General features: G+C 37.3%; 1 protein-coding gene across 8 annotated transcripts in view; it reads left to right on the forward strand.

The window, feature by feature from the left end:
- Window positions 1–26,631, forward strand: part of myo16 (myosin XVI) — a 259,231-nt gene that overhangs the window by 93,275 nt on the left and 139,325 nt on the right. For all 8 annotated transcript variants that reach the window (XM_081368813.1, XM_081368814.1, XM_081368815.1 and 5 more), the window contains 5 exons: window positions 5,362–5,432; window positions 7,128–7,271; window positions 20,038–20,146; window positions 23,803–23,927; window positions 24,074–24,199. In XM_081368813.1, the coding sequence (XP_081224939.1) occupies window positions 5,362–5,432; window positions 7,128–7,271; window positions 20,038–20,146; window positions 23,803–23,927; window positions 24,074–24,199 (575 nt within the window). The remainder of the gene's footprint in view (window positions 1–5,361; window positions 5,433–7,127; window positions 7,272–20,037; window positions 20,147–23,802; window positions 23,928–24,073; window positions 24,200–26,631) is intronic.

Genomic DNA, 26,631 nt, shown 5'->3' on the forward strand with positions numbered 1-26,631 from the left:
CGTTATTTATTCTATAGAACACCAAATTAATTATTTAGAGCTATTCTTTTCTGAATGGTGGCCATGGCTATCAAGCAAGATATACAGTGATTGTTTAAAATTTTGGCCTGTTCCTCACAGAAAGCAACTGTATTACTTCCGAGGACTTGGAATGTAGCACACATGTTGTATGGGCCAATGTTATTAGGGGCAGTTGTGGCCATAGTTAGAGAGTCAGGCTTGTAACCCGAAATGTAGGTGGGGGAGTGAATGAACAGTGCTGTCTTCCACCTTCAATACCCACGACTGAGCAAGGCACCTAACTCCCAATCGCTCCCTGGGCACTACAGCAAATGGCTGCCCACTACTTGGATGTGTGTGTCCATGGTTTGCAGTGTGTGTGTTCACTACTCACCGCTCTTAATGTGTGTGCAATAACTTAGATGGGTTAAATGCAGAGGAAAAATTCTGAGTATGGGTTACCATACTTGGCCTTCACATCAAGTTATGATGCTTTTATGAGATTCTTAGTCATATTTTGGACTAACAGCCCATTTTGGAGCTTAATAGCACTTTCATTCAGCTCTGACATTTTGGTTGTTACATCCACCAGCTGGAGTGCCTGCAATATCCACCAGAGGGCACTCCTCCCGACTAACTCATGAACTTCCATTCCCAGATCCCATTGCCTGAATTCATAATCTTTTGATTAGGTTCAGCTGCCATTTGTTTGCCTATATAAGCCCTGTGCTTTTATTCTTTCTTTGCAAAGTCTTGTTTAGTGTCACACTGCAATTCTGAGCTCTATCTTTATGGTTTTGATCTTCTGTCTGGTTTCCTGGATTTCCCTGTGTTCTTGTGATTTGGACTCAGTTGTGGTTAGTATTGTTTGCCCTTTGATTTTGATCTCTAGTCTGTTATTTGGATTGATTTTGGATTACCCTAATAAAGCTGCATTTGGATCCTCAATCTCCGTGTCAGAGCGGTTTGTGACAAGAGTTTTGATGGCCACAGAGCTTGGCCCATAAAGGAATCCAGCGCTTCCAAGTCTGGTGATCACTAGTCCAGTGCTCCCAGCGCTTTACAGTCCAGTGGTCCCAAGTCCAGTGCCTCTTCATGACATGGCTGCCACGCCAGAGCATCTTCACATCATGGCCGCCATGCCGGAGCCTTCAGCCATCATTGCCACCATGCCAGAATCTCCAGTCGTCATGGACGCCACGCCAGAGTCTTCAGCCATCATGGACACTGCACCTGAAGCTACTAAGGCGTTTGAGACTAGCTTCCAGTTTGGCGGACCCACCACTTATCTCAATGCATGCGGCTGAAATCTTAGTGGTCCTAACATCACCCTAGTGTCCAGTGCATCTGAGTCCGGCAATGGCCATTCTATGTGTCTGGGCTGTGTACACTTCTTCCGAGGCAGCGGCACGTGATCTACTTTTGCACGAGGTGGTGGCTTCTGCTCATGAACTCACTGTCTGTCTAGATACGACCACGGAGGTTGTTCCTGAGCTCTCTGTCTGCCCTGATATTTGGATTACTTATTTGGATTACGATTTTGGATTACCCTAATAAAGCTACATTTGTATCCTTAACCTTACCGAGGCCAGATTCGAGAATATATTGACTTAACTGGTCAAATGAAAAAGTTTATAATTCAACTTGATTCATCCAGAGAGTTCAATCATGCACTGAATTCTTTGCAGCGGTTTCTCACACGTAGTAGTAACGGGATAAAGAAGAACGTTGAATGAGGTGAATATTTTCTCACAATCCATTGTAGGAAACAACTTTTGCAATGTCTTCTATCATGTCAGCGATGAATAAGTTATTTTATTGCATATGCTGCCACAGCTGCCAAGGTAAGGGAGAACAGTGTCTTTGTTAACTGTTATGTCTACTTCCTATAGTAATAACAGTAAATTATGCATAATTATTAGCAACTAAACAAAACCATAACCTTATAGTATAATGAAGCAGCTCTGTATTGCATATGCAGCTTGTGAATTACCATATCCATAACAGTATAAAATACATCAGATATCAAATTGTGGGGATTTTTATTTTTTTCCTAGTACATCCCAAATGTATTAGGACAGAATGTTTGGGTGAACTGTCCCCTTTAATACCAGAACACCATCAAATTTTTCAAAAAGTAGGTGTAATTTTCCCGAATCTGAGGCCATAATAAATATTGTTGAATTAATATGTTGATTGCGTTTTTTTCAAAGGGGGGCTTCTTCCATCCCTTTAGCAGCTAAAACCGGGAAATGGTGAACAAAAAGGGAAAGTGAAAACGTCTACCCAAGAGTAATGGAAGCATGATGAAGAATTTGCCCTAGGGATGAGAGACTTTCCTGGTGCTCATTAGAGCAAAGAGACTTGGAAAATGAATTAAGCTCCCTGACTGCTAATGACTGCAGATTGACCAAGTTGATTAATAATGGGTCTGAGTGTCTAACTTGGATTTTATGTGAATAGCATTGATTGAAGTTGATTGGACTTATGTTTCTGTATTAAAAGCAAATCAATTTTCGCACACTACATGATTCCATCAATAGCCATTTCAGCTGTAATTGTATTCGCTCATTGTAGTTGTAAGTGTATTTGTTTTTTCGTAATTGTTTAACTTTGTTCTCCTGGGCATTGTTTGAGTAATGGCGTGAGGGTAGTACACCTTGCTTAAAGCTGATGTTTTTTTTTGTTGGCTTCTTATTGCGCAAAGCATAATGGAGGTCACATAGATGATTTTGCAGCATTCAGCGTTATTGGGTTTAACAAACAAGCCAGCAACGCATATCGCTGAGTCAGATTGCCATAACAACACCTCATAAATATGAACGAGTGCAGACTGTATTATTAGCAATTGCTCTACTTCACCACCACTACTCATAGTGGGCATGTTCTCATGCATAAATAGGTAGTCTGAATAAACCGGCCAAACACTCATCATCAGGGGTCATCCACAAGCACATCTGTTTGAATCAGTAACTACTCCTGTGTGGGTCATAATATTGAAGCTTGGGTAGGGGTGTATAACCAGAACGATAATTTCATAGTTGCATTGTAATTAACCTTCACTCTGTCCTGCAAGTAGTGAATCGAGCACATGTGTGTCATGCAGAAATCACTCAGGTACAGATTTATTAGTTTAAGACTTGATCTGTCAATGAAGCTGGCAAGACTTGAGCCTGGCAGGCTTGTGTGATTAGCATTGATTGCATGTTTTGCAGTGGCGAAGGTTCATGTGATTTAAGATGCACGGCCATCATTGTGTTACAGTGCTTCACAAAATTTGCTTCTTAGCTACATCAAGCTAATCTGACACACTGCATAGCAACTCTTTTATGACTGAATAGCCCTTAATTGCTTTGGTGTACATCAGACAGTGTCCTTTACAAGCCTTACACCCTGCCTCATTTCCTCTCTGGGATCTTCATTCATTTTTATTTTCCTGTGTTGGCAGCTCTGTATAATCCAAAGCGGTGTTCAATTTCCTGATAGGGATTGCTGAGTGATCTCTGAGATTCACCCACTCAGCCTCTGAGCCATCCATCACACTAACGTTTAAGAACACACTTGCCACAGCCAATATACTTTTACCATAGTCAAGGCTGTCAAGGAAATGGAGAACAGTGTCCTTGACTGTTACATGTATTTACTATTGTAATAACAGTAAATTACACACAATTGCTCGCAACTAAAACTAAACCATGTTGTTAATGGATACTACACAGTATGTAATTGTGTAATTACACTGTACCAAGGACACCTTCAAATAAAGTTGAACCAAATTGCATTTACTCCCCATCATAATAAGGCATCAATATGTGCTTTATAAGTAGGCTACTAATAATCAGCCAATATGCTAGTAATATGCAAGCTAATAAGCAAATAGTTAATAGTGAAAATTGGTCCCCAAACTAAGGTGTTACCAAAAACACTGAACTATTTTTTCTTTTTTTTTTTTCCCAACTGATGAACGATACAAACATAGATAGCCAATCATAATCCACCCGACTTTAAAGAATCAAGCTTGACATAACTGCAGCAAACAGTCATAATAAACAGAATGATCCTTAGGTTTGGTGTGGATGCTAATATAGTTATCATTGTTATTCACATTGTTCTTGGTTATCGTTCTTACAGTACGTTTTTGTCTTCTTCTCCTTGTGTGTTTGTTAAAAATGCCTTCCTTTCTGGCATAATGATCTGTTGAATAGATATTCGTTTCGATATGCCTGAGTGCATGCCAGATAGCCTCAGTAGGCTAACCTGCTGATGCTAACGTTTTTGTTTTTGTGTGCACATCTGTCTTTTCTTCACTCTTTAGTGATTTAAACCTTGGCTGAGATGATATGAGCCTCTGTCATTTCTCTGTGTAAGCAGATTTGTTCCCCACTGAGCATGTTTGAGATACAATTCCAGACTAGCATGTTGTCACGTTATGGAGCTGAAAAAATCCTCAGGAATATACCAGCATTTGTATGAGTGTCTGTATGCACAAGTTATCATTTATATTCTATCATCATTTTCGGGATCAACACAGAGTCCCTTCCCTTCTGTACTGTGCTCATTTACAGTAGGTGCCATGTAAGGAACACTCTTTTTGATGCATTTTGGTGGGAATCATTATAAAGAGTCTGATAGGTACTTCAGTAATTAAATTCAGTGGGGCTTAGCCTTGTGTCATGTAGTGCACTTAAATTTAGGCCGGAGGGAAATACAGGATGAAGCTGCCAATATGCACTAGACACTGCCACAGAGATTCAGTTAGTGGCTGTCAACAGAGTCTGATGGTTAAGGTCAAAACAGATCAAGGTTGTAAAGGCCCGTTCACTACAATAACAATACCTATGAAGATAACAATAACGATACCAATATTAGCGTCCACAACAAACGTTAACATTCTGTTTATTATAGTTTTGTCATCTTTAAATGCTTCAGCTTATTGAAGTCCGGAGAATTTTGGTTGGCACTCAGTATTTTTTATCATTCATTCGTTAGGAAAAATCACTGTGAAAGTGATTCCAGCTATATTGTTCCTCTGTGACGTTATCGTTATTATAGTTATTACAGTGTTAGTGTGCTTAGCAACATGCTAACAACAAACTATTGTTCATCTACTCTTTGTTTACATCTACGTGCGGTGTTCGAAGTTACTTGCGAGATTCCATTTCAGTCAGGATGCTGCCTTAAGAGGCTGGAGCCTATGTAGGCAATAGACTCCAGTCTACTCCAGGTACTCCAGTGTCTTTAGAGATCCTAACAATTCATCATATTTCCTCACTATGTGTAGAATGGGTCCCTAAGATTTTATGAAGTGTTCTTTTTTCAGATACAGTATATTCATCTGTCTTTGATTTTTTTTTGTTCCAGTGCTGAGGCTGCTGAAGGAGGGGGCTGACCTGAACACAGTGATATCCTCAGGAGGATCTCTGCTCCATCTGGTGAGAACATAAGGACAAGCTCTGACAAATTCAGATACATGTGCATTGCCTCTCGAGCTGTCATTCAGCTGACTGTGATGTCCTCTGCAGGAATTCTACCTGTCCCTTTTTTAAAGCAGTGCCCCAATACTCAGTTCCTTTTACCTCTGAGGTCCTCTACAAAGTATTACAAAGACTTAAAATAATTGTATAAAATGTTCTGACTTTAAATTAAGAATGGACAAGGCATGTTTGAAGCCACACCTGGAATGCACATTCCATATTAAACCTTTACAGATAGTCAGGCATGTTTGACCAATTTAATTTAATTTGTTTATTTTAAATATAAAAACGGTTTACTCAATCTGACTGGTTCAAGGTGTAGATATAGAAAAAAATTGCACAAAATTGCACACCTTGGCTGTTTGTGGCCAAAATTGATAAACCATTGGAAATGAATGGAAAAGCAACTTTTTATATCTAAAGTTATTGAATAAGATCTATATACTATCAGCCTAAAAAACAAAACAAAAAAAAAACACTCTTACTTTTCCCAGTCAAATATGACCGCCAACAGCCAATATTTTATCCTTTTTTTTATTGAAGATCTTAATTCATTTTCCTTTATTGGACAATTACTGGTTATATATGGCACCTACATGTTCTGTTCAATGCCTGCTTGTCAACTAAATGGTAGGCATCCATTACATTCCCTTAAGTTGGTTCATTGCAACTCTGGGAAATATTTGACACCATTCGGTGACACTGACTTTAATAGACCCGGTCCAGTGTTTGAGCACTACACTCAAACAAGATGGATGACTCAATTTTTGTTAGTTAATTTTGTGACCATAGGAGACTTAAATAAATGTAAAGGGTTCGCCAGGGTATAGTACAGCTAAACAGAAACAAATCCAATCTCAGTGGTAATTGGATATAGCTTAATTAAGTCTTGGCACTCTCTAGGAGTCAGAGATGCTCAAACAGAAAACAATACATTTTTATGGTGCAACGTATGAAATCAGCCATTCATACCCAATGCAATATATGTAATTAACTTTTTAATTACAATTTTGATTATTGCACCTCTAACTGAAATCAACCTCCGCCTTTGTGCAATTAATGTCATTATCTAATGTGAAAAGGGCTACATCTTTTTAGTCCATTTAAATGTCTCATTTAAATGCATAGTAGAATAGCTAAATATTATCTGAATGGAGTTTAGCACTTATTCGCTAAAGCTCTCGGAAAGTTTGTTTTTTGGCAGAATGGTTTAAGTTTAGTTGAGGAAGTTATTCAATCAAATGTTCCTAAAATTACAGTGGGTGCAGAAAGTATTTGGACATGCAAGTCAAAACAAAGCATGTGTACTTAATGTTTTTCAGAGCCATTTTTGCAATGACTTTTAACAGGTTCTCATGATAATTCGTTTGATGCTCAAGAAACATTGCGGAAATGCTTTATTTTACAGTCCTGTTCTGCATGTACATACTATGTACAATAACTTGGTAATAACTAGGTACTAACTCCAAACATATCCCTAAATCTAATATTTTCTTAGGTTTTTAATGAATGCAGTAAGTGCATGTACTAAATGTAGTGCATTTCTTTTTGATATATTTGTGAAAACCATTATTGGTCAAATATTTTGGGATACTGAGATTTCTGTTAGATTGCGCCACTGTGACTGGGACTCTCTTTCTTTTGTCTCTGCAGTGTGCCCGCCATGACAATGTGTTCGCAGCAGAGATTTTGATAGAGAAGGGACTGAATGTCAACCTGCAGGATGAGGACCTCTGGACCGCCCTGCATGTGGCCTGCGCCTGCGATCACGCAGATATGGTGCTGCTGCTACTGCTGGTGAGGAATACAATTCAAGTCTATTCAATTCAAATGTACTTTGCGCTTTTCACAATACTGTTTCAAAGCAGCTTTACAGAAAATGCTTGTTTCAGTGTTACAATACGAATACACCGCACACAGACACCATCAAATCAAATCTTTTAGCCCATATTTATTAGCTTTGAGATATGCTAGTGTACTTTACATTTCACTTTAAAGTATAACAGATAAACACATAACGACAATTGTTTCTGTTCTGGAAAAAGTGAGTTAAAATCTTAATGATTTATCTTGCATTCAGGGGCATATACAAAATCCAAAATAAGCTTTAGTTAACAGATCGCTTTCTTCAGGGATTACAGGGCCAACACAGAAAAGAAAACCGTACTTGTCAAGTGTTTTAATGGGGTTTTAAAGAGAATTCTTATTTCTCTTATCTGTGACACCTCTCTTTAATACGATTAAGAGGTTTGTGTACTGAAGGATGAAAGTAAAAAATGAGATGGAAGAGATGAAAAACATGACGGCCTACCTCTCTGCTCTCTCACCAAGGGTGTTGAGAATTTAATGAGCTTCTTGACACACCACACCCCTGACCAGCCTTGATAGATGTGTGTGTGTGTGTGTGTGTTTTAGTAACTTATAGCCTAGATGTAATTGGCGAGCACAGGTGGAGCATTTTGGAGCTTCAGATATCATTATGCGGTATAGAGCGGAAAGGATATTTTATGTGTATTTTTGTGTTTCCATAGGAAAAAATGACATAATAGTAAATGGTGACAGAACTACTTTTAAAGTCAAACATGTATCAAGTTGCAGTCGGATGCAAAAAAATAAAATTAGAGGCACATACACGTCTCTCCTGAAGGAGGAAATCCAACTAAGCTTCCAACTAGCAAGCAAAGTTCTATCATATGTTGGACATGCCGGATCAGATGAGTGTAATCCTCCACAGTGCTGACAGATCCAGGCAGGATCAGGATTTCCCTCCGTCTTTAGACAGGCTGTGTTCAGCCAGCACGCAATCATATCAGACCACTGACTTTACCACAAACAAACACAGGTGATTTTAACTTACACTGACAAGAATGTCTTCAGTGTTTCTGGAACAGGATTTTTAAAATTGTTTTATTGCTTATTTTTTATATTTCGAGGCTGTTTTTACTGTTTGCAACCCTTTTTACTTTTGAAATGCGACATAATCGTGAATTGATTGGATTGTGAAAATGAACACTTTTAAATTTTAATATCAATTATTTAGAGCCCGATACTTCATACGCCAGAACAAGAGTTGCTATTGAGGAAAAAAAAACACATTTTGATTTGTTTCTCAATATGGTTTTTAAATACAGATAAATTAAATGGCTATTTTAAGAAATAATTAATAATTCTCTAATGATTGGAGTGAATTTTTTTTTTTTTTGAAAAAAAAAAAAAAAAAAAAAAAAAATTCTCTGAAGACCATCCCTTTTGGGCTGAACGGTTTGGGAAAAACTTGACAAATTTATGTGTTCACACTTGGTTATGCTATAAGAACCAACTCAAACCTATTTCAGTAACCATAAAGTATTTTTTAACTTGAGGTTTCAAAGACCACTGTTTTTTTTTATATATATTAATTTTTAAATAAAAATAATAAAACATGATATGTATTACTATTGTAGTAATACTGTTGTAAAAAACAACAACGATCAAAGTATTTAATAAATTATTTATACTTGGCAAACATTTAGTAAAATTACAATACTAATATTGGTGTCTTAATTTCTTAATTGCATCTTTATTTCAAATGTTATATCCATCATGCTTTTATTCTGGTGGGAAACTGCAGTGAGCCCTTTTTTTGTTGGGAACAACGTTAATAAACGCTTCCCACTACAAATCTGGTCAAATGGTTGGCACACATTGCGTTGCATGTTATAAGAAAAATGCAGAGATTGTGTGGCGCCAAATTTGCGATTTGATAATCACACCAAGCCATATTGTGATTTTGTTTTTTTTTGTTATATTGTGCTACCCTAACCAGAACACTAATATTGACTCCCGCTTGGATTCACAGACAGTTAAGACACAAGTGTGTCACTGTTGTTCTTTTCACTGTTGTGCCAGTCAGTGAAAGCTCGCTCTGTGTGCGTGTCAGGGAAAGCTCAAAGTAACAGGGATATCTGGGTTATTTTTAGCGCTGTGACTTCAAAGAGCGTCTTTCCTAAGGAGAATTTCTTCTCCAAATGTTAGAGTGGAGAGAAGAAGCTCAAGATTTTCTGCTTATTGCCTCCAGTACAGCACAGCATGCAGATGCACTGTAGCCTGTTTGCTATGGGCACCGATAGGCCACGAATGATTGGGTCATATTTCTCAAATGTGCGGTTTATTTATTTGCATAAAACGTTTTTAATTTGCATAAGTGGCCGATTCGACACAGCTCTGCGGTGGATGTTACACCAACTGAGTGTTTTGGCGGAAATCTCACCGTCTTTTGTCAGATGTCTTTGAATCTCACTGATCAAGAATGGATGAGAGAGACATTTCTCTCAAACTTTCTGGCACAAATTTGCCACCAAATGCCCTCTGTGAAGCGTACGGTACTGCAAGTTAAAATCACTATAAATAACGTTTGAGATTTGTTACTTTGCATTTGTGAGGAAAAAGTTTGAATGAGATTTACTGCCAGCAATGATTTGTTGGATTTTGTCGTGAGAGTTGGCTGTGATGCACTGCAGTCCTAATATAATCTAAAATTGACTTCTAGTAGGAAAAGGGACCTTTATACCATTAATTTGTCATTGAACAGCATATCCTCCGCAAATTAGGAGCCTTGGGGTGTAAACAGAGTATGAATCAGAGTTTATCTCTGAAAAAAATCTAAAAAGGAACGTGCCAGGGGAAGATATTCGCCCCCTTCAATCCAAACCCATTTATAAAGATTCCTACACGAGCTGTTTCTCACCCAGTGAGCTTCTTCATCCTTCAAATTAATGACTGAATCATTTCATTATTATCAAGAGAGAATGGAAACTGTGCCAGCTCACGCATCACACATGAAGCCATATTTCCTGCATTTATACCTCAGGTGAAAATACAGATCACGATCTTCATGTATCTGTGGAAAATACACAGCGAGTTCTCTAAGAAAACTATCATCTGGTTATTGTTATTCTGAATGTGTGCTGCGGAGACACCAGCTATGCCTGCTCTACTTTTCAGTGTGTGTGTGTGTGTGTGTGAGACTCCAGACCACTTTCGACCTGATTTTCATTGGAGCGTGAAGCAACAATCCATGTGCGTCTGCCAGCTCACTTCAATCTCAGACCTCCTTTAGGAATACTGGACAAAAATACACTTTACTACTACTACTACTACTACTACTACTACTACTACTACTACTACTACTACTACTACTACTACTACTACTACTACTACTACTACTACTACTACAGATATGTTTTTTACACAACACCTGCATTCAGTTTTGTTAGCTACATTAAATCATAACATCCAGATTGGACACAGAGATATATATAATACAGTCTGTATCACAACTGAAATATTATCTATAATATAATGTTTAGCCTTTTCTTTATCTGCAGTTTAATATGGGGGAGCTAAGTCAAGTCAAGTCAAGTCATCTTCATTTATATAGCGCTTTTAACAATGTAGATTGTTTCAAAGCAGCTTAACAGAGATAAACGTATAATTTATGGTAACAGAGATTGTTTTGGCTTTATAGCGGTTCTTTAATAAAGTTATTTTACAGCTAAAGTTAGTTTTGATTTATTCGCTTCCGTCGCAACAATCATTTGTTATTAAATTAGGGGCCGGCAAGACGACACCATTCTCTCTACATAGACTTTAAACGCGAACCTGTGAGAAACGCTGATGGCGTTCACATGCGCATTAAGAATTGGTTCTATAGTTATGTGCGTTTGAATATATGTACGCAGGTTTGGAATTCCCTACAAACCAAGCCTAAACAAAGTACTGGCGTTTCCTTATCATTTTTGATAAAGAATTTTATTTTATTTTATCAATTCGGGGTAGGTATGCAAATTGAGTTTCCCGACAACGCTTTATCTGTAGAGTGGTAAAGGGATCCTCCATAGGGAGAGACTAGTTGGCACTTCAATCCCACCTGAACCTTTTTCATTCTGTTGATGTAGGCTCAAACCCCACGTCCCTTCAAATCACCAGCAGTGTTCATTTTGACTGCACATTTTATTTAGTTTTTGACGAAAATGCCTTTTAGTTTGTCATATTTTAGTCATCTGAATTGTTTTAGTCTAGTTGTAGTCGACTAAACATCAGAAGATTTTAGTCGACTGAAATCTACAATAAATTTACAGTAATGTGAGCAAGGGTGTAACTTTGGTTTGAGAAGTGGGGGGGACACAAAACAGGATTTTGAAAAGTGGGGGGGACATGTCCCCCCTGTCCCCATAGGAAATTACGCCCGTTAATGTGAGTAACTTTTTTAATTGTAACTACGCATCTCGCGCATGATGCTGCAAAGATGTGAGCAGCGAGTGCAACACTCACACATATCCAACTATATGACTATACAACTATATTACATAGAAAAACAATGTAAAAGCAGCGCAGTGGAATGCAAAATGCATTCTGTGATTGGCCCCTTCATTTTTTAACCATTTGTCTTTGTATTCAATACAGTGCGTCATAAATTGACAGATAAGGAATGTGTGATATTTAGCAAAATTGAGGTCAATATTTCTGAATGTAAACCAGCTTCATCATCTCCCTCTTTGTGTGTGTTTGTGGGAGAAAGTGTGTTTGAGCATCTGCATGTGAACTGTGCCGTTGCGCTTTGAAGCATTCTCTTTGATAGTACTCACAACAGATTTGGCGCGTGTGTGTGAACAACTCCTCGGCGCTGTATGAATGAATATTTCTGAAAGTAGGCCTCATTTGCATAAAAGTATGCAAGTCAGTTTGTGCAGAACTCTCGTACAGCAGAGATAACGTGAAGACTTAATTAACTGCATGAAGACGTGATCCTTTCTTACACACACACACACACACACACACACACACACACACACACACACACACACACACACACACACACACACACACACACACACACACACACACACACACACACACACACACACACACTTTTTCCATTTGTGACTCTGAAGGTTCCTTAATGGTGGACATGGCCTTGCCTCTTTTTAAAACAAACCTTTCACACACACACATTGTACTAAAACCTCTTTTGCTGTCTGATGCACCAAGAAAGCACACAGTCTTTATCTTTGCACAAAAAAAAAGCACAAGATCATGTACAGGGATTTTTTTCTGCAGTATTTGTACTGCAGTAAGCAGTGTGAAAATACTAGTTTTGCCTAAATGTGCAGTGCACAGAATAATGTAGGCATTTTGACCGTCCTTTTTCAGTTATGACAAGTGTTGAAATGTATTGAGTTTAGTCCATATCTGTTCTTGACATTTACAGTTTGACAATGGCAAATGGAGAAGAAGCATCAGTGATTGCCATCTCAAACATCAAATTCATGACTCATTCATTACTGATTCATTAATAAATGAATTGCTGTAGTTTTCAGTAAACACATGCTAGAACACTAATGCACTAAGACACAGGAGGCTTTGAATAGGACACCTCCTTTCTGTATCCAGGACAGTTTGATTGACACCTTAAGCCTGACTGACATGTCATTGTTTGATTAGCTGTTCGTCAGAGGCTTACACAAAATGACTGTGAATTAATTCAGCTTTGTTTGGCTCTTGAATGGTATTGAAAAAAAAAACAAAAAAAACATGGATTCTCCTCAAGCAAGCCCCTTTAACCTTTTTTGTCTGCCTCTAACTGCAGGTGAGTCACCCTTGTGTAGAAAGGGTTGTCTCCGTTGCCATGGATACACCTTTTCCATCTTCTCCGTATTACTTTTCAGCGGCCTTTCTGTTTTTTCTCCATTTCGCGTCAATGGCAGGACGTATGCAGCCTTGTCTTCCACCATCTAGTCATTTAGTTAGCGAGGCTCTCTAAATATATTTCCAGTTTTCATCTGCCGAGTTTTCTACGGTTGAATCTTGTGACTATTACCCTAAAATCTATATTATTATTATTATTATTATTATTAATAATAATAATAATAATAATAATAATAATAATAATAATATTTGGAAGATCAAAGAAAATAGAATATTAAACCTGTCATTAGGAACATTAATATTTGTTGCATCGTGATCATTTTATTTAATATTTTTAAGTGTTTTTTATTAGATTTTTAACAATAAAATGTATATTTATTTAATTTATATTTGATTCAGTAGCAATTTGAAATATCCCTATAATAATATATGAAGTTATTTAAATTCATAAATTTGATAATGTATTATGAACTAACTTGAATTGACACCAAAAATAGTATAAATGATCATTAACCTAGAATAATAATTTTTTTTTATTTTGTTCATGATGCATAATGCGCATGCGTAAAACTGTTGTACAATTACACAAAAATATTTACAGACTTTTAACACACACTGCAAGTTTGTTTTCTAGTTTGTATTTATTTACTTAGAGCACTTAACACAATCAGTTTGTTTACAGTTAAAGTTGACTTATTCAACACTTATGTAACGTTTGTTTGTTTGTTTGTTTGTTTGTTTGTTTGTTTATGTATTTATGTATAAATCGGCATAAATAACTACAAAAATAAAAATGCCACCAAGTAGGAATGGTTTACAATTTAGCACTCCTAAATTGCGTATGCACTCCTCTAAAAACAATTTCACAGTGCAATAAATATTAATGGCCCTAAAATATGGTTTGTTTTCATTCTAATTAATTCTTATTTATTTATGTGTGTGTGTGTGTGTTTGTGTTTATGAGAGTGTGTTTATGAGAGAGTATCTGTGTTTGCATTTATGAGAGAGTATGTGTGTGTTTGTGTTTATGAGAGTGTATGTCTGTCTGTGTATGAGTTTTTGTGTTTATGAGAGCGCGTTTACGAGAGAGATTGTGTGTGTGTGTGTATGTTTGTTTAGCAGAATGTGTGTGTTTATGAGAGTGTGTTTGTTTGTTTGAGAGAGAGAGAGAGAGAGAGAGAGAGAGAGAAACACTCTGTTTTTGAGAGAGTGTGTTTGTTTGTTTGTTTGATTGATTCACCCCGAAACTTGAAACCACATTTCCTTGACTAATATGCGTTTTTTTTTTTTTTTTTTTATAATGCAAATGTTGTATATTTCGAATGTTGTGTTTTTTCTCTCATGTTATGTCTGTTAATGCTCTTATCTCTGCTGTGCAATATGCAATGCTTTAGGTCTCCCACACACACTCTCACTTCAGGCTAGCTCTCTCCTTCTCCCTCTGCCTCTGCATCTCTCGCGTTCCTTCCTCCATATTACTGCATCCTGCTTCCAAAACTAGACCATGACAACCTATTTTTTGGGATTAGTCAGAGTCAGGATTTGGGAGGCCCTGTTAGGCTGCCAATCTCAGTCTCATCTGTTATTTCATTTAGGTAAGAACTGCATTAGGTAAGGGTTCATTAGCTTTCACTGCTTAGTCATTTCTATGAGGATTACTCTCTTAAGAAACAAACCTACATTCAATTGACGTCATAGGGGAAAAAATGAATTTCCTTGCTGCTTTTCCAACTAAACAGACATGGCTTTATAATGCATAGTCTAAAATAGCTTCAGTTATGGGTCCTATTCCGTCAGTTTCCTTTTCAGATATGTTTGATATAGATTTAGTCCATTTTCTGAATGATCCACCTCAGGAGCCGTGTGCTCTTAATGCGACTTTCACGTTGTTCTGAACAAACATCAGACAGATTGATTAATTATGTAAATCTAGTGTATGTCAATAGGTAGCGCTAATGGAACAGTATAACTGTTTCCCAATTCGCAGTTGCGAAATCTGCGTGGGAAAATCTTTCGCCCTCACGCGAAATTCCAGATCGCCTGCGAACAATAGTAAATGTCACATTTAACATGTGGCTACTAATGTAGTTTGTTTGTAATCATAATGGAGTTAACTTGCATATAGATTTTCTTAAAGCTACAGTAGCAAAAAGTAGGTTGTTGATTCTAACACTGTCTTCGTCGGCATATCTGTTGTCAATATCTTGAGGCTGTCTACACTGGTTACGTCAAAGCGAACTGTCAGTATGGTTGCTGGAAGTAGTGCAAACATGAATATGTCAATAATAGAACAAGGCATCAGTTTATTGTTGTCGACCGTATGCGTTATGCCACATCACACCCAGTGTAGACAGTACCACTAATTATAATGGGCTCTTTTTGCTTGTAATGGTCAGTGAGAGGTGGACTGGTCATAATTACACCTGTTTGTGGTGCAAGAAGAAAGGTTTCAAGGTAAAAGATGTCGAATTCACACCAGTGAACCATGCAGGTGTTCTGAAGTTTTCCAAGTTTGCTCGAAAGTTAACTGCGTTCTCATTCACTTTCATTGCTATTAGCCTATTATCATAACAGATTAAATTGAACAAAGGCAATTAAGCCTGTGCTCAAAGCCCTGTAATGAGACACAGGCAGCCATCATCATGCAGATTAGATGTAATTACGTTACGTGATTGTCCTTGTTTCCTGGTGCAGTCAGAGGAAAGTGTCTACAGTTTTTTTTTTTCTTTCACTTTCCCTGCGGAGGATGTTTCATCTCTTTCTCCTTTGTTGACATGATTTGTAGTTCATCTCTCTGCAGTCCTCTGAACTGTCAGGTTCAGTTACTGTGGCCTCTGAAGCACACCTGAGCTGAACGTGTGTGTGTGTGTGTGTGTGTGTGTGTGGTTCAGGTATACGATATGGGGACAAAATGACAAAAAAAATAAAAAAATAATAATATTTGGTCTCCATGAGGAAAAAAGCTTACAGTATAAATCATATTAAGTTTTTTTTCTTTCTTTCTTTTTTTTTTTTCTGTGATGGGTAGGTTTATGGGTAGGGTTAGTGTAGGGGATAGAATATACAGTTTGTACAATATAAAAACCATTATGTCTAAAGAATGTCCCCATACAACATGAAAACCTAACGTGTGTGTGTGTGGGATCAGATCCCTCAGTTCCTCCTTGTGACCTTGCTTACATCAAAATATCTCTAAATGAGTGTGAATGGGAGGAAATTATGTGGAGAGGGGTTGCATATTAACGCTTATTTCATGAAACGGAGCAAACAATTTGAAAGCATTTCCATTGGGGTAAATGAATTACTATTTTATCCATCATAGCGAAAAATAGATTTTGAAGGAGTCCCAGAGGTCAGCTTGTTAACCCCTCAAGTGCGTGTTCTGCAGAGGTATGACACTTCACTTTTTATGACCTGCTGTCTTACCCGTGATGATCGCTGTGGATCAGTAGTAATCTATTAAATCCCGCTGCTAGACACAACAGTGTTCAACACAGTCCTGTAGGACCAGGTCAGTTTGTGTCCTCCTCATTTAGTACACTATGGTTTTCTTATGGTTGCACCAGGAGTTTTGCATTAATGCATAAATATTAATAAAACAATATAAAAATTAAAATATAAAAATGCATTGTATTATGTAATGTAATATAATATAATTGTATATAGCATAATATGATGTAATATAGCCTAATATAATGTACCATTCTAAAGTTTTGGTCAGTATCATAATTAATTAATTAATTAATTTGTTTGTTTGTTTATTTCATTCAGTAAAGATGCATTGAACAGTTTCCACTAAAATATTAAGCAGCACAACTGTTTTGAACAACTATAAGAATAAGAAATGTGTCATGTGCACCAAATCAACATATTAAAATGATTTCTGTAGGATTATGTGACTCTGAAGACTAGAGTGATGATGCTGAAAATTCTATTCTATTCTATTCTATTCTATTCTATTCTATTCTATTCTATTCTATTCTATTCTATTCTATTCTATTCTATTCTATTCTATTCTATTCTATTCTATTCTATTCTATTCTATTCTCATGCACTACTGCCTTTTAATAAAACATATTTATAAACAGTTTAGTTGTCACATGATTAGGTGTTTTTTGCCACAGAGGACTCGGTGCATTTTGTCGATCAGAGGACACAATGTTGACGGCTTCATCACCTCTTCTCTGTGTGAAGGGCAGTGCACACACACACACATTCTCATCACTACCAACGACACTTCACATTGACCCCACCTAATCAATTCACACATGCTCCTGCTTTAACCATTCACAAAATGTTCAATAACAGTTCCACGCCAGATGGATCGATGAATCGCCACCAATACAAACCCTTAAACACTTACACTTACACTTACACTTACACTTACACACACACACACACACACACACACACACACACACACACACACACACACACACACACACACACACACACACACACACACACACACACACACACACACACACACACACACCATGTCCTCATGCGTCCCCAGTGAGTTGGAGGACTGTGGTGTAGTGTGTGTGAGATCTCAGTGAAGAGGTCATGACACAATCCTGTGACACAATGTCAGATCCGTCAGTGCTCTCGGGAGCTGTGTGTGTGTGTGTGTGTGTGTGGCTGGGTGGGTGGTCTGGTAAACCCAACATTAATTAAGACAATATGTCCCCGCAAAGATGGCAATATCTGAAATCCTTGTCCATGTGGGGAAATGTTTTGGTCCCCAAGAGGAAAACAGCTTATAAATCAAACTACTTTTTCTTTTTTTATGTAACAATGCAGAATGTTTTCTGTGATGGGTGGTTTAGTGGTTACTAATTATTGGGATAAAATCATGTCTATGGAAAGTCCCCATAAAACATGAAAACATATGTGTGTGTGTGCGTATCCTAAAAGCCATAGCTCATAAATGCAGACAAAGGAGCTGCTGATAGTTAATGTTAATTAATACATTCATTAACCTAGTGCTAACCTCAGTGCGTGATTGACACAACCTCCCCAGTCTAAATGTGCTGATGGCTGGATTTGAAAGGCATGCTGGGATAAGAGACAATGAGCTGCATCTTTGTCACAACGCCTTTATGCTCCAGCCAGTCAGATGGAGACGTGCCATTTGCAGCTTTAATTACACACAGGCCATTATGAGAGAGAGTTGTAAATCTACTGAAGTTTAGTTTTGTATTTTAAATGTCATGCCATCCTCTCTCTCTCTCTCTCTCTCTCTCTCTCTCTCTCTCTCTCTCTCTCTCTCTCTCTCTCTCTCTCTCTCTCTCTCTCTCTCTCTCTCTCTCTCTCTCTCTCTCTCTCTCTCTCTCTCTCTCTCTCTCTCTCTCTCTCTCTCTCTCTCTCTCTCTCTCTCTCTCTCTCTCTCTCTCTCGCACTTAAATTTATATGTTCAAGTCATTTAACAGACCTACAGTTAAAGACTCCATCAAACAGCTTGACAAGCATGTTTTTTTTCTGTGTTGACTTATTTCTTATTATTACGCGGCTCTGTGGAATACTTGATTCTGATTGGTCTATTGGGCCGTCCAGTGGTATGTTATTCCCCGAAAACAACCGCTAAAAACTAACAACACAGGCTCATCCGGGTATCTGTCACTGAAGTTGGCGCTATAGGGTTGCTAGGAACGTTTTTTCCTCGTGGAAGCTTTGCGTTTGGTGAGCTAATAAAATATTAAAACTCAGTCAAATCAATATTTTGTGTACAGTTATTTAATTAGGCCTATGTCATCCGGTATCACAGACTCCCTCTATCTTGTTTCATACAAACGCTGCTGCCATTTTGAGACTATTGTTTTGTACACTGTTGGATTATAAGATAACAAACAGGTACGATTTTAAAACGGTTTCATCTCAAATCAATATCTCTTATCCCCATAAATATTTACGTGGTGAAATGCCGTCTAATAAGTGGTATGAACCGGTATGTGCTGGATTCCTTATGTTTATCTAGTTTGAACTTGTAGCTTTCTAGTAACTGCTTTCTCTTCAGAAGCTTTGTGTTTAAATAGCTAATAAAATAGTTAAACTCCGATCAATATTTCATGTCTAATTATTTACTTATGTGGCAAGTAGCCATGTAATAAGTGGGATAATGTATAGCCAGCTGGATGTTATCTCAGAATAAACCCATTCAGGCTGATGCAAGACCATGATCCTGATCACCCTGTCAGGGTTTATTCTGAGATAACCGGCTGAATGTACATTATCCCTCATTCGAAACGAGAAATATGGATTAGACATATTAACCAACAGCCTTAAGTTTCTTTCTTGGTTGTTGGACTACACTTTGGACAACTACAGACTGGACCAAAACTTGGATATATGAACATATAAAAACAGCCACACCAATATTTTATATTAGATAGCTTTGTTTCATGACAGTGAAGCCCCCTTTTTCCCCCAGCTCTCGTTTGTTTGTTTATGATGACGTCTGCATCATTTTCAGACCATTACAGTATCCATAGAAATTCCACATGCTCGAAAGCCTTAACCCTGCGTCATGCTTTCAGCTCGTAAAGAGTCTTATCGCTGTCTGGAGTCTCTAGAGAGCAGACCCTCATAAATCACATCACCCCCTGCCACCCAGACACTCAACACCGCACCGTAGACCCTATTAACCTGCCCCTATCTTAATGAGTTAGTTAACGCTCTATTTTCTGTTAATGTAGCTCATCCCTGAGCTCGGGTGCCTGGGGAATGCTGGGAAAGTGTGATAATTGGCCGTAGTTTATCATCGATTGCAGACTGATGAATGGGGCGAGAGGGACTCAATTTGTTTATGTCTTGTTTTGCTTTATCTGACTGCCATCTCCCCCTCCCCCTCCCCTTCTCCATCACACCTCTTCTGAAGACTGGAGTCAACGTGCTCCTGCAGGATGTGAACGGGAACATTCCACTTGACTACGCCACTGAGGGGACGGAAACCAGCTACATCCTCATCAGACACCTGGAGGAGAATGGTAGGGTCATTTATTCATTTAGTTCCTAATTTATCAGTTTTATATGACTAGATACATGCGTAACTAGGAGTTAGTGATTGGTGAACATGTATGAACATAAATGCAGACTAGCGTTCAAACGTTTGGGGCCGGTAAGATGTTTTTAAAATAAGTCTCTTAAATGCAGCCTTGGTTAACATATTTGATCAAAAATAAAGTAAAGACAGTAATATTCTGAAAACAGTTATTTATTCCATTGCTGAATTTTCAGCATCATTACTCCAGTCAGTTTAGTGTCTCATGATCCTTCAAAAATCATTCTAATAGGATGATTTGATGCACAAAATACATTTATTATTAGTATCAATATTGAAAACAGTTGTGCTGCTACAATACTTTTTTCTAAGGATTCTTTGATGCATAAAAAGTTCAAAAGAAATAATTTATTTAAAATGTAAATATTTTGTAACATTATAAAAGTCTTTACTGTCACTTTTGATCAGTTTAATGTATTCTTGCTGAATAAACATTCATTTATTTAACAAAAAAAATAAATAAATAATCCTGACCCTTTGTGTACATCATTTTTCATCTGTTTTCTCTTTTAAGAAATTTTAAATTAGATTGAAATTAAATTAATAAAAAATAGTGAATTCAGAATATTCCTGATGTAACTGTGGACTAGTTGTAGAAAACAACAATAAATGATTCATTTAGAGATTAAATTGTTTGGTCTTTCTTTTCCTTCTCTCCTTTATGCATGCATTGGTTATATTATAGGATACAGATATTTTAATACAGTGTTTTTCAATCATATATACCGTCATACGGCTCAGCCATGTTGTAAGTTAACAGTCATCTATTCTGTCAGCTCACACAGTGGGTGTGGTTAGAGTTACTTCATCTTGCAAATCATTCCGTGAGAGCCAGAGAAACAGACACGTTTCTGGGCTGCTGTCAGAGATTAAATTTATCAGTCAAGACTCTCAGTATGGCCTTCTACAGACAACTCTCATCTTCAGTTACTGCTGATCTTATACTTTGTCTAATAGGCTACTTCGCACTGTCATATTTTGGGACAACCACATTTTTGACAACTGCATTTTACATACAGGTGTGAGTCTCGTAATGTCCGGTTCAAACAGCAACTTACAGTAGCGTTTTGCTATGAACGTGCAATGGAAGTCAAGCCTGTATTCTCTACCAGTAATCATAGCGACAGTGAGCAAAGTAATATCAAAGATGCTGACGTCCATAAAACTGAAAAGTCATTTCACTTTTGACATGACATGAGTTCAATCGGGCCACGAGTTCATCCGTCAAGTTTTTATTAACTGACAGCAGCTTTTATATCTGGGCGGTGAGCAGAGCATTTGACTCGAGAGTAGAACTCAAAACTCAGCATGTCTGGTGGAGAACAGTGACTGGTTTGATGAGTACAGCTCTGGCGCTGTATGACGTGACAGACTATGGCAAGCCTTTTTAACATTTAATCCTTAACATACTAATATCTATTTTCATGCTACTAGTATGCAGTTTTTAGATACTATTATATATTCCATTAGGTACTAGTACTTATTCATTAGCTACTAGTGCTTATTCGTTGGGTACTAGTGTTTATTCTTTGGGTACTAGTACTTATTCTTTAGGTGCTAGTGCTTATTCTTTAGGTACTAGTGCTTACTCTTTAGGTACTAGTCCTTATTCGTTGGGTACTACTGCTTATTCTTTGGGTACTAGTGCTTATTCTTTAGGTGCTAGTGCTTATTCTTTAGGTACTAGTGCTTATTCTTTAGGTACTAGTGCTTACTCTTTAGGTACTAGTCCTTATTCGTTGGGTACTAGTGCTTATTCTTTGGGTACTAGTGCTTATTCTTTAGGTACTAGTGCTTATTCTTTAGGTACTAGTGCTTATTCTTTAGGTACTATTGCTTACTCTTTAGGTACTAGTCCTTATTCGTTGGGTACTAGTGCTTATTCTTTGGGTAATAGTGCTTATTCTTTAGGTACTAGTGCTTATTCTTTAGGTACTAGTGCTTATTCTTTAGGTACTAGTGCTTACTCTTTAGGTACTACTGTTTATTATTTAGGTACCAGGTGAAAGCGATCGGACTTGCCTCTTAGGGTCGATGGACGCAGTGGGACCAGGCACAGGAGCGACTACTGTCGTGGAAGGAACTGTGGCAGACCGACCAAGGGAAGTTGAGCTTTCTCCTGCGCTCGGTGACTGACCTGCTGCCAACACCAAGAAATATAAAGATCTGGGGCAGAGAGGAAGACCCATCTTGCAACCAATGTGGAGCAGCCTCCTGTACACTGAACCACATCCTGACCGGTTGTCCAAAGGCATTGGCAGAAGGGCGGTACAGATGGAGCACGACAAGGTCCTCACGGAAATTACCAAGTGGGTGGAACAGCAGCGAGTCAAAGCCACCAATAAGCAGGCCCATCCACCCGAAGCCATAACCTTTGTGAGGGAAGGAGACGAGGCTCATAAGACCGACACAGAGGCCAAGAACCCACCCTATATCTTGCAATGAGCCTCCGACTGGGAATTGAGAGTGGACCTGAAGAGGAAGCTTGTCTTCCCACAGGACGTGGCAGTGACCTCTCTCCGACCAGATATGGTCCTGCTATCCAAGGAGCACGAAAATCATCATAGTTGCTGAGCTCACGATGTCCTGGGAAGAGAGGCTAGCCACGTCTCACCTACTGAAAAAAGTACCAAGACCTGGTTGACAAAGCTGTTTTAAAGGGGTGGCATGCAACCAGCCACCCCATTGAAGTCGGCTGCCGCGGGTTCCCAGCAAAATCGGTGTGCTACTTCCTCCAGAGGGTGGGCCTGGAGTCTAAACAGCTGAAGAAAGCCACCAGGGACATAGCTACAGCAGCTGAGTCCAGCTCAAGTTGGCTGTGGCTGAAGAGAGCCCACAGTTGGAACCCTTCTACAGGTGAAGGCTAGTCAGTCTTCGCTGCCCCACTCAGGCGAGGTGTCCATGTTAAGGGGCAAAACACCTGAGACCCTGAGATCCCTGCTGACGATGCGGAAGGGTTCCAACAATGTGGATGCTCCAAGAAACACCATATCGGAAGAAGATATGCATCACCATAGTGTAGTTCCTACAGTTGCAGCTTGTGGCAAAGCATCTCTGATGTTTATTTCTCCTTACTCTTTAGGTACTAGTACTTATTCTTTAGGTACTGGTGCTTATTCTTTAGGTATTAGTGCTTATCATTTAGGTACTAGTTCTTATTCTTTAGGTACTTGTGCTAATTATTTAGGTACTAGTGCTTATTATTTAGGTTCTAATGCTTACTCCTTAGGCACTAGTTCTTATTTTTTAGGTACTAGTGCTAATTATTTAGGTACTAGTGCTTATTATTTAGGTTCTAATGCTTACTCTTTAGGCACTAGTTCTCATTCTTTAGGTACTAGTGCTTATTCTTTAGATACAGAACAGACAACCGTATTCTGTTGCTGTGTGAACGTGGCCATAGAGCACCATTTGCAAGTGAAGATTATTTGTTACCACAGAATATATCCTCCAGTTGACACATGAGGATGCAGAGATATATCCCATTCTGTCTGATCCCATACACTGCTGAATAAGAGCTCTGTCATATGACATCTGTCCTGATGTCCTTCTCAGTTTGACACATGTCTGTGTGTATGTTAGGAGTGGACACAAGCTCTATGCACCAGATGAAGACCCAGCGCTCATCCACCATGATGTCTGATGTGAGGCAGCTGGTCAGCAGCGGGGGCAGCGTCAATCAACAAAATGATGACGGGGTCACGCTGGTGAGAAAATGCATGAATCCCAAAATATGTAACGGTTCACTGATCTCTAAACGTAATGTGTACAGATGGTGATTTTGAATGGGAAGGCTTTTGGCCAAATGAAACATGACCTGTTAAATGCTTGTGTTTGTATGTTGTGTTTACAGCTACACATCGCCTGTGCCAGTGGTTATAAGGAGGTGGTGTCAGTGCTGCTAGAGAACGGTGCAGATGTCCAGGTGTTTGACAACAGCTACTGGACACCCTTACATCTGGCTGCCAAATATGGGCAGGTACGTATCATAACATGTCACTCATTTTCTTATGGACATTCATTTATTGAAGTCACATTGTGCAATCAAAAAGCCTAAACCACGGCTTTGCAAGGGCTTGTTTATTTATTTTTATTTATTTTAGGAATGTATCTACATGCCAAACTATCTCTTGCAGTAATTCGTTTTTATTTTATTTTACTTTACTTTTTTAATTTATTCTATTTTTACAATTGTTTATTATTATATTGCTACAAATTAATATAATGCTTATTTTCTTTTTTATTTACATGCCAAACTGTCTCCTGCTGTAATTATTTCTTTAATTAAATATTTACATACAAAAATATATTGCCTTAGTGAAAAACAAATAAATAAATTATTTATTTATTTTTAACATTTAATTTAGTCTTTTGTTTATTCATTTGGATAGCACTAAAAATTAATATAATATATAAAATGACAGTACGTAATAAACCTAATGCTGTCTGTGCACTTAATATTAATAAACAAAACAAGAGAAAACCATTCACTGCTCTTTAATAATGATTAATTATATTTAATTTATTCAAATAAATATGTCTGCTTGAAAAAAATTAAGAATGATGTATGCAAGTTGTTATAAAGAATGCACATTCATTGAAAAGACTGTGTCTTTAATAAGTGTTTTTTATTTAATTTTAAGATTTTTTTTATTTATTTTTTATGTCACAACAGTTAAATCTGTGTCTGTATTGCATGTTCCAACATTAAAATCATTCATATTAACAGGGTAATAGATGTTTTCTATATAGTATATATGGTATATAGTGTATTGTATATAATGGGTTTGGCAATTTTAGAGAAATTCTAAATGAATGCATTACAATTTAACTAAACCCATTCGATTTTAGTTGACTAAATGTACTGTAGATTTAGTCGACTAAAATCTTGTTGTATTTAATCGACTAAAACTCGACTAAAACAATTCTGATGACTAAAATATGACTACAACTAAATGGGATAATCAATAATAATCAAAATTAACATTAGGGTTTGGTTGAGGATTAGTTGCATGTAATTATGCATAATTTACTGTTATTACTATGGTAAGTTCATGTAACATGTAACAAGGACACTGTAAAATAAAGTGTTACCGAAAACAAATTTATGTTTAGAATTAGTTTTATACATTTGTTTATTCATTTGTATTGCAATTTAGTGCTGGGCAATGATTAATTACGATTAATCGCATCCAAAATAAAAGCTTGTGTTTACATCATATACATGTGTGTGTATTGTGTATAATTTTGTATATATAAATACACACACATGCGTGTGTATTTATATTTGTACATATACATATACATACATATACATATACATATACATATACATATACATATACATATACATGTACAAAATAATTCTCTACAGTACACACACACATATTATGTAAACACAAACTTTTATTTTGGATGTGATTAATCATTGCCCAGCACTAAAATTAATATCTTTTATTTTCTTTAGTTATTTTGGGTATGCATTTACATGCGAAACTGTCTCTTTTGTAGTAATTATTCCTTTAAATATATACAAAAATTAAATACATATTACCTTAATTTTACATTGGTACACAAACAAATGCTTTAATTTAATATATATATATATATATATATATATATATATATATATATATATATATATATATATATATATATATATATACAGGCTTGGGAGGGTTACTTTAAAAATGTATTCCGTTACAGTTACAAATTACTTCATGAAAAAAGTATTCAGTAACGTAATCCAAGTACCACAATATGAAAGTAATGTAATCTGATTACTTTTGGGTTACTTCAAGGTCACATATATAAATAAAGTCAAGCAAGAAGAAATATATATTTTTTTGAAAACCTTTTATTTATTAAGAATTTGGTCCGGTGTAAAATATTTGCAAAATATAAACTATTTAAGAAAATGTCATATAGCTGTAAGTAATTATGTTGTAGCTAAAAACCTATTAAAACTAAGCAATCATGTCTCATTTCCACAACTTGGGAACACAAAGCCCTGAATATTTATGTAAAGGGCTATACAGACATCTAGTGGCTACTGTATGGTATTACAGATTATTTTTGTTTTATTTTTAACTAACATGTACAAGGAAAAAACAAAAAACACAACATTTTAAATTTCTACACAATCTAAATATTAGTTTATTTTAAAATAGGCCTACATGTTGACTAAAGCTGTGATCTTTCTTAATTTGCCTGACTAAACTTGGGGCGTTGGCAGTGGGAGTTCCCCTACGTTACCTAGGCAGCAGACATCCCGTTAAGTGAGAAGAGATTAAGAAAGGACATTTTGGTACAACCATGTTGTTTGCATTTTCTTCTTTGAAAACAAAATGTCAGCAGAATTTCCATGAATTGAATGCGTTTTTGTCCCGCGGGCAACGTTTCTACTGGCAG

Source organism: Scardinius erythrophthalmus (assembly GCF_964197995.2).
Source record: "Scardinius erythrophthalmus genome assembly, chromosome: 6".
Lineage (NCBI taxonomy): Eukaryota > Metazoa > Chordata > Actinopteri > Cypriniformes > Leuciscidae > Scardinius > Scardinius erythrophthalmus.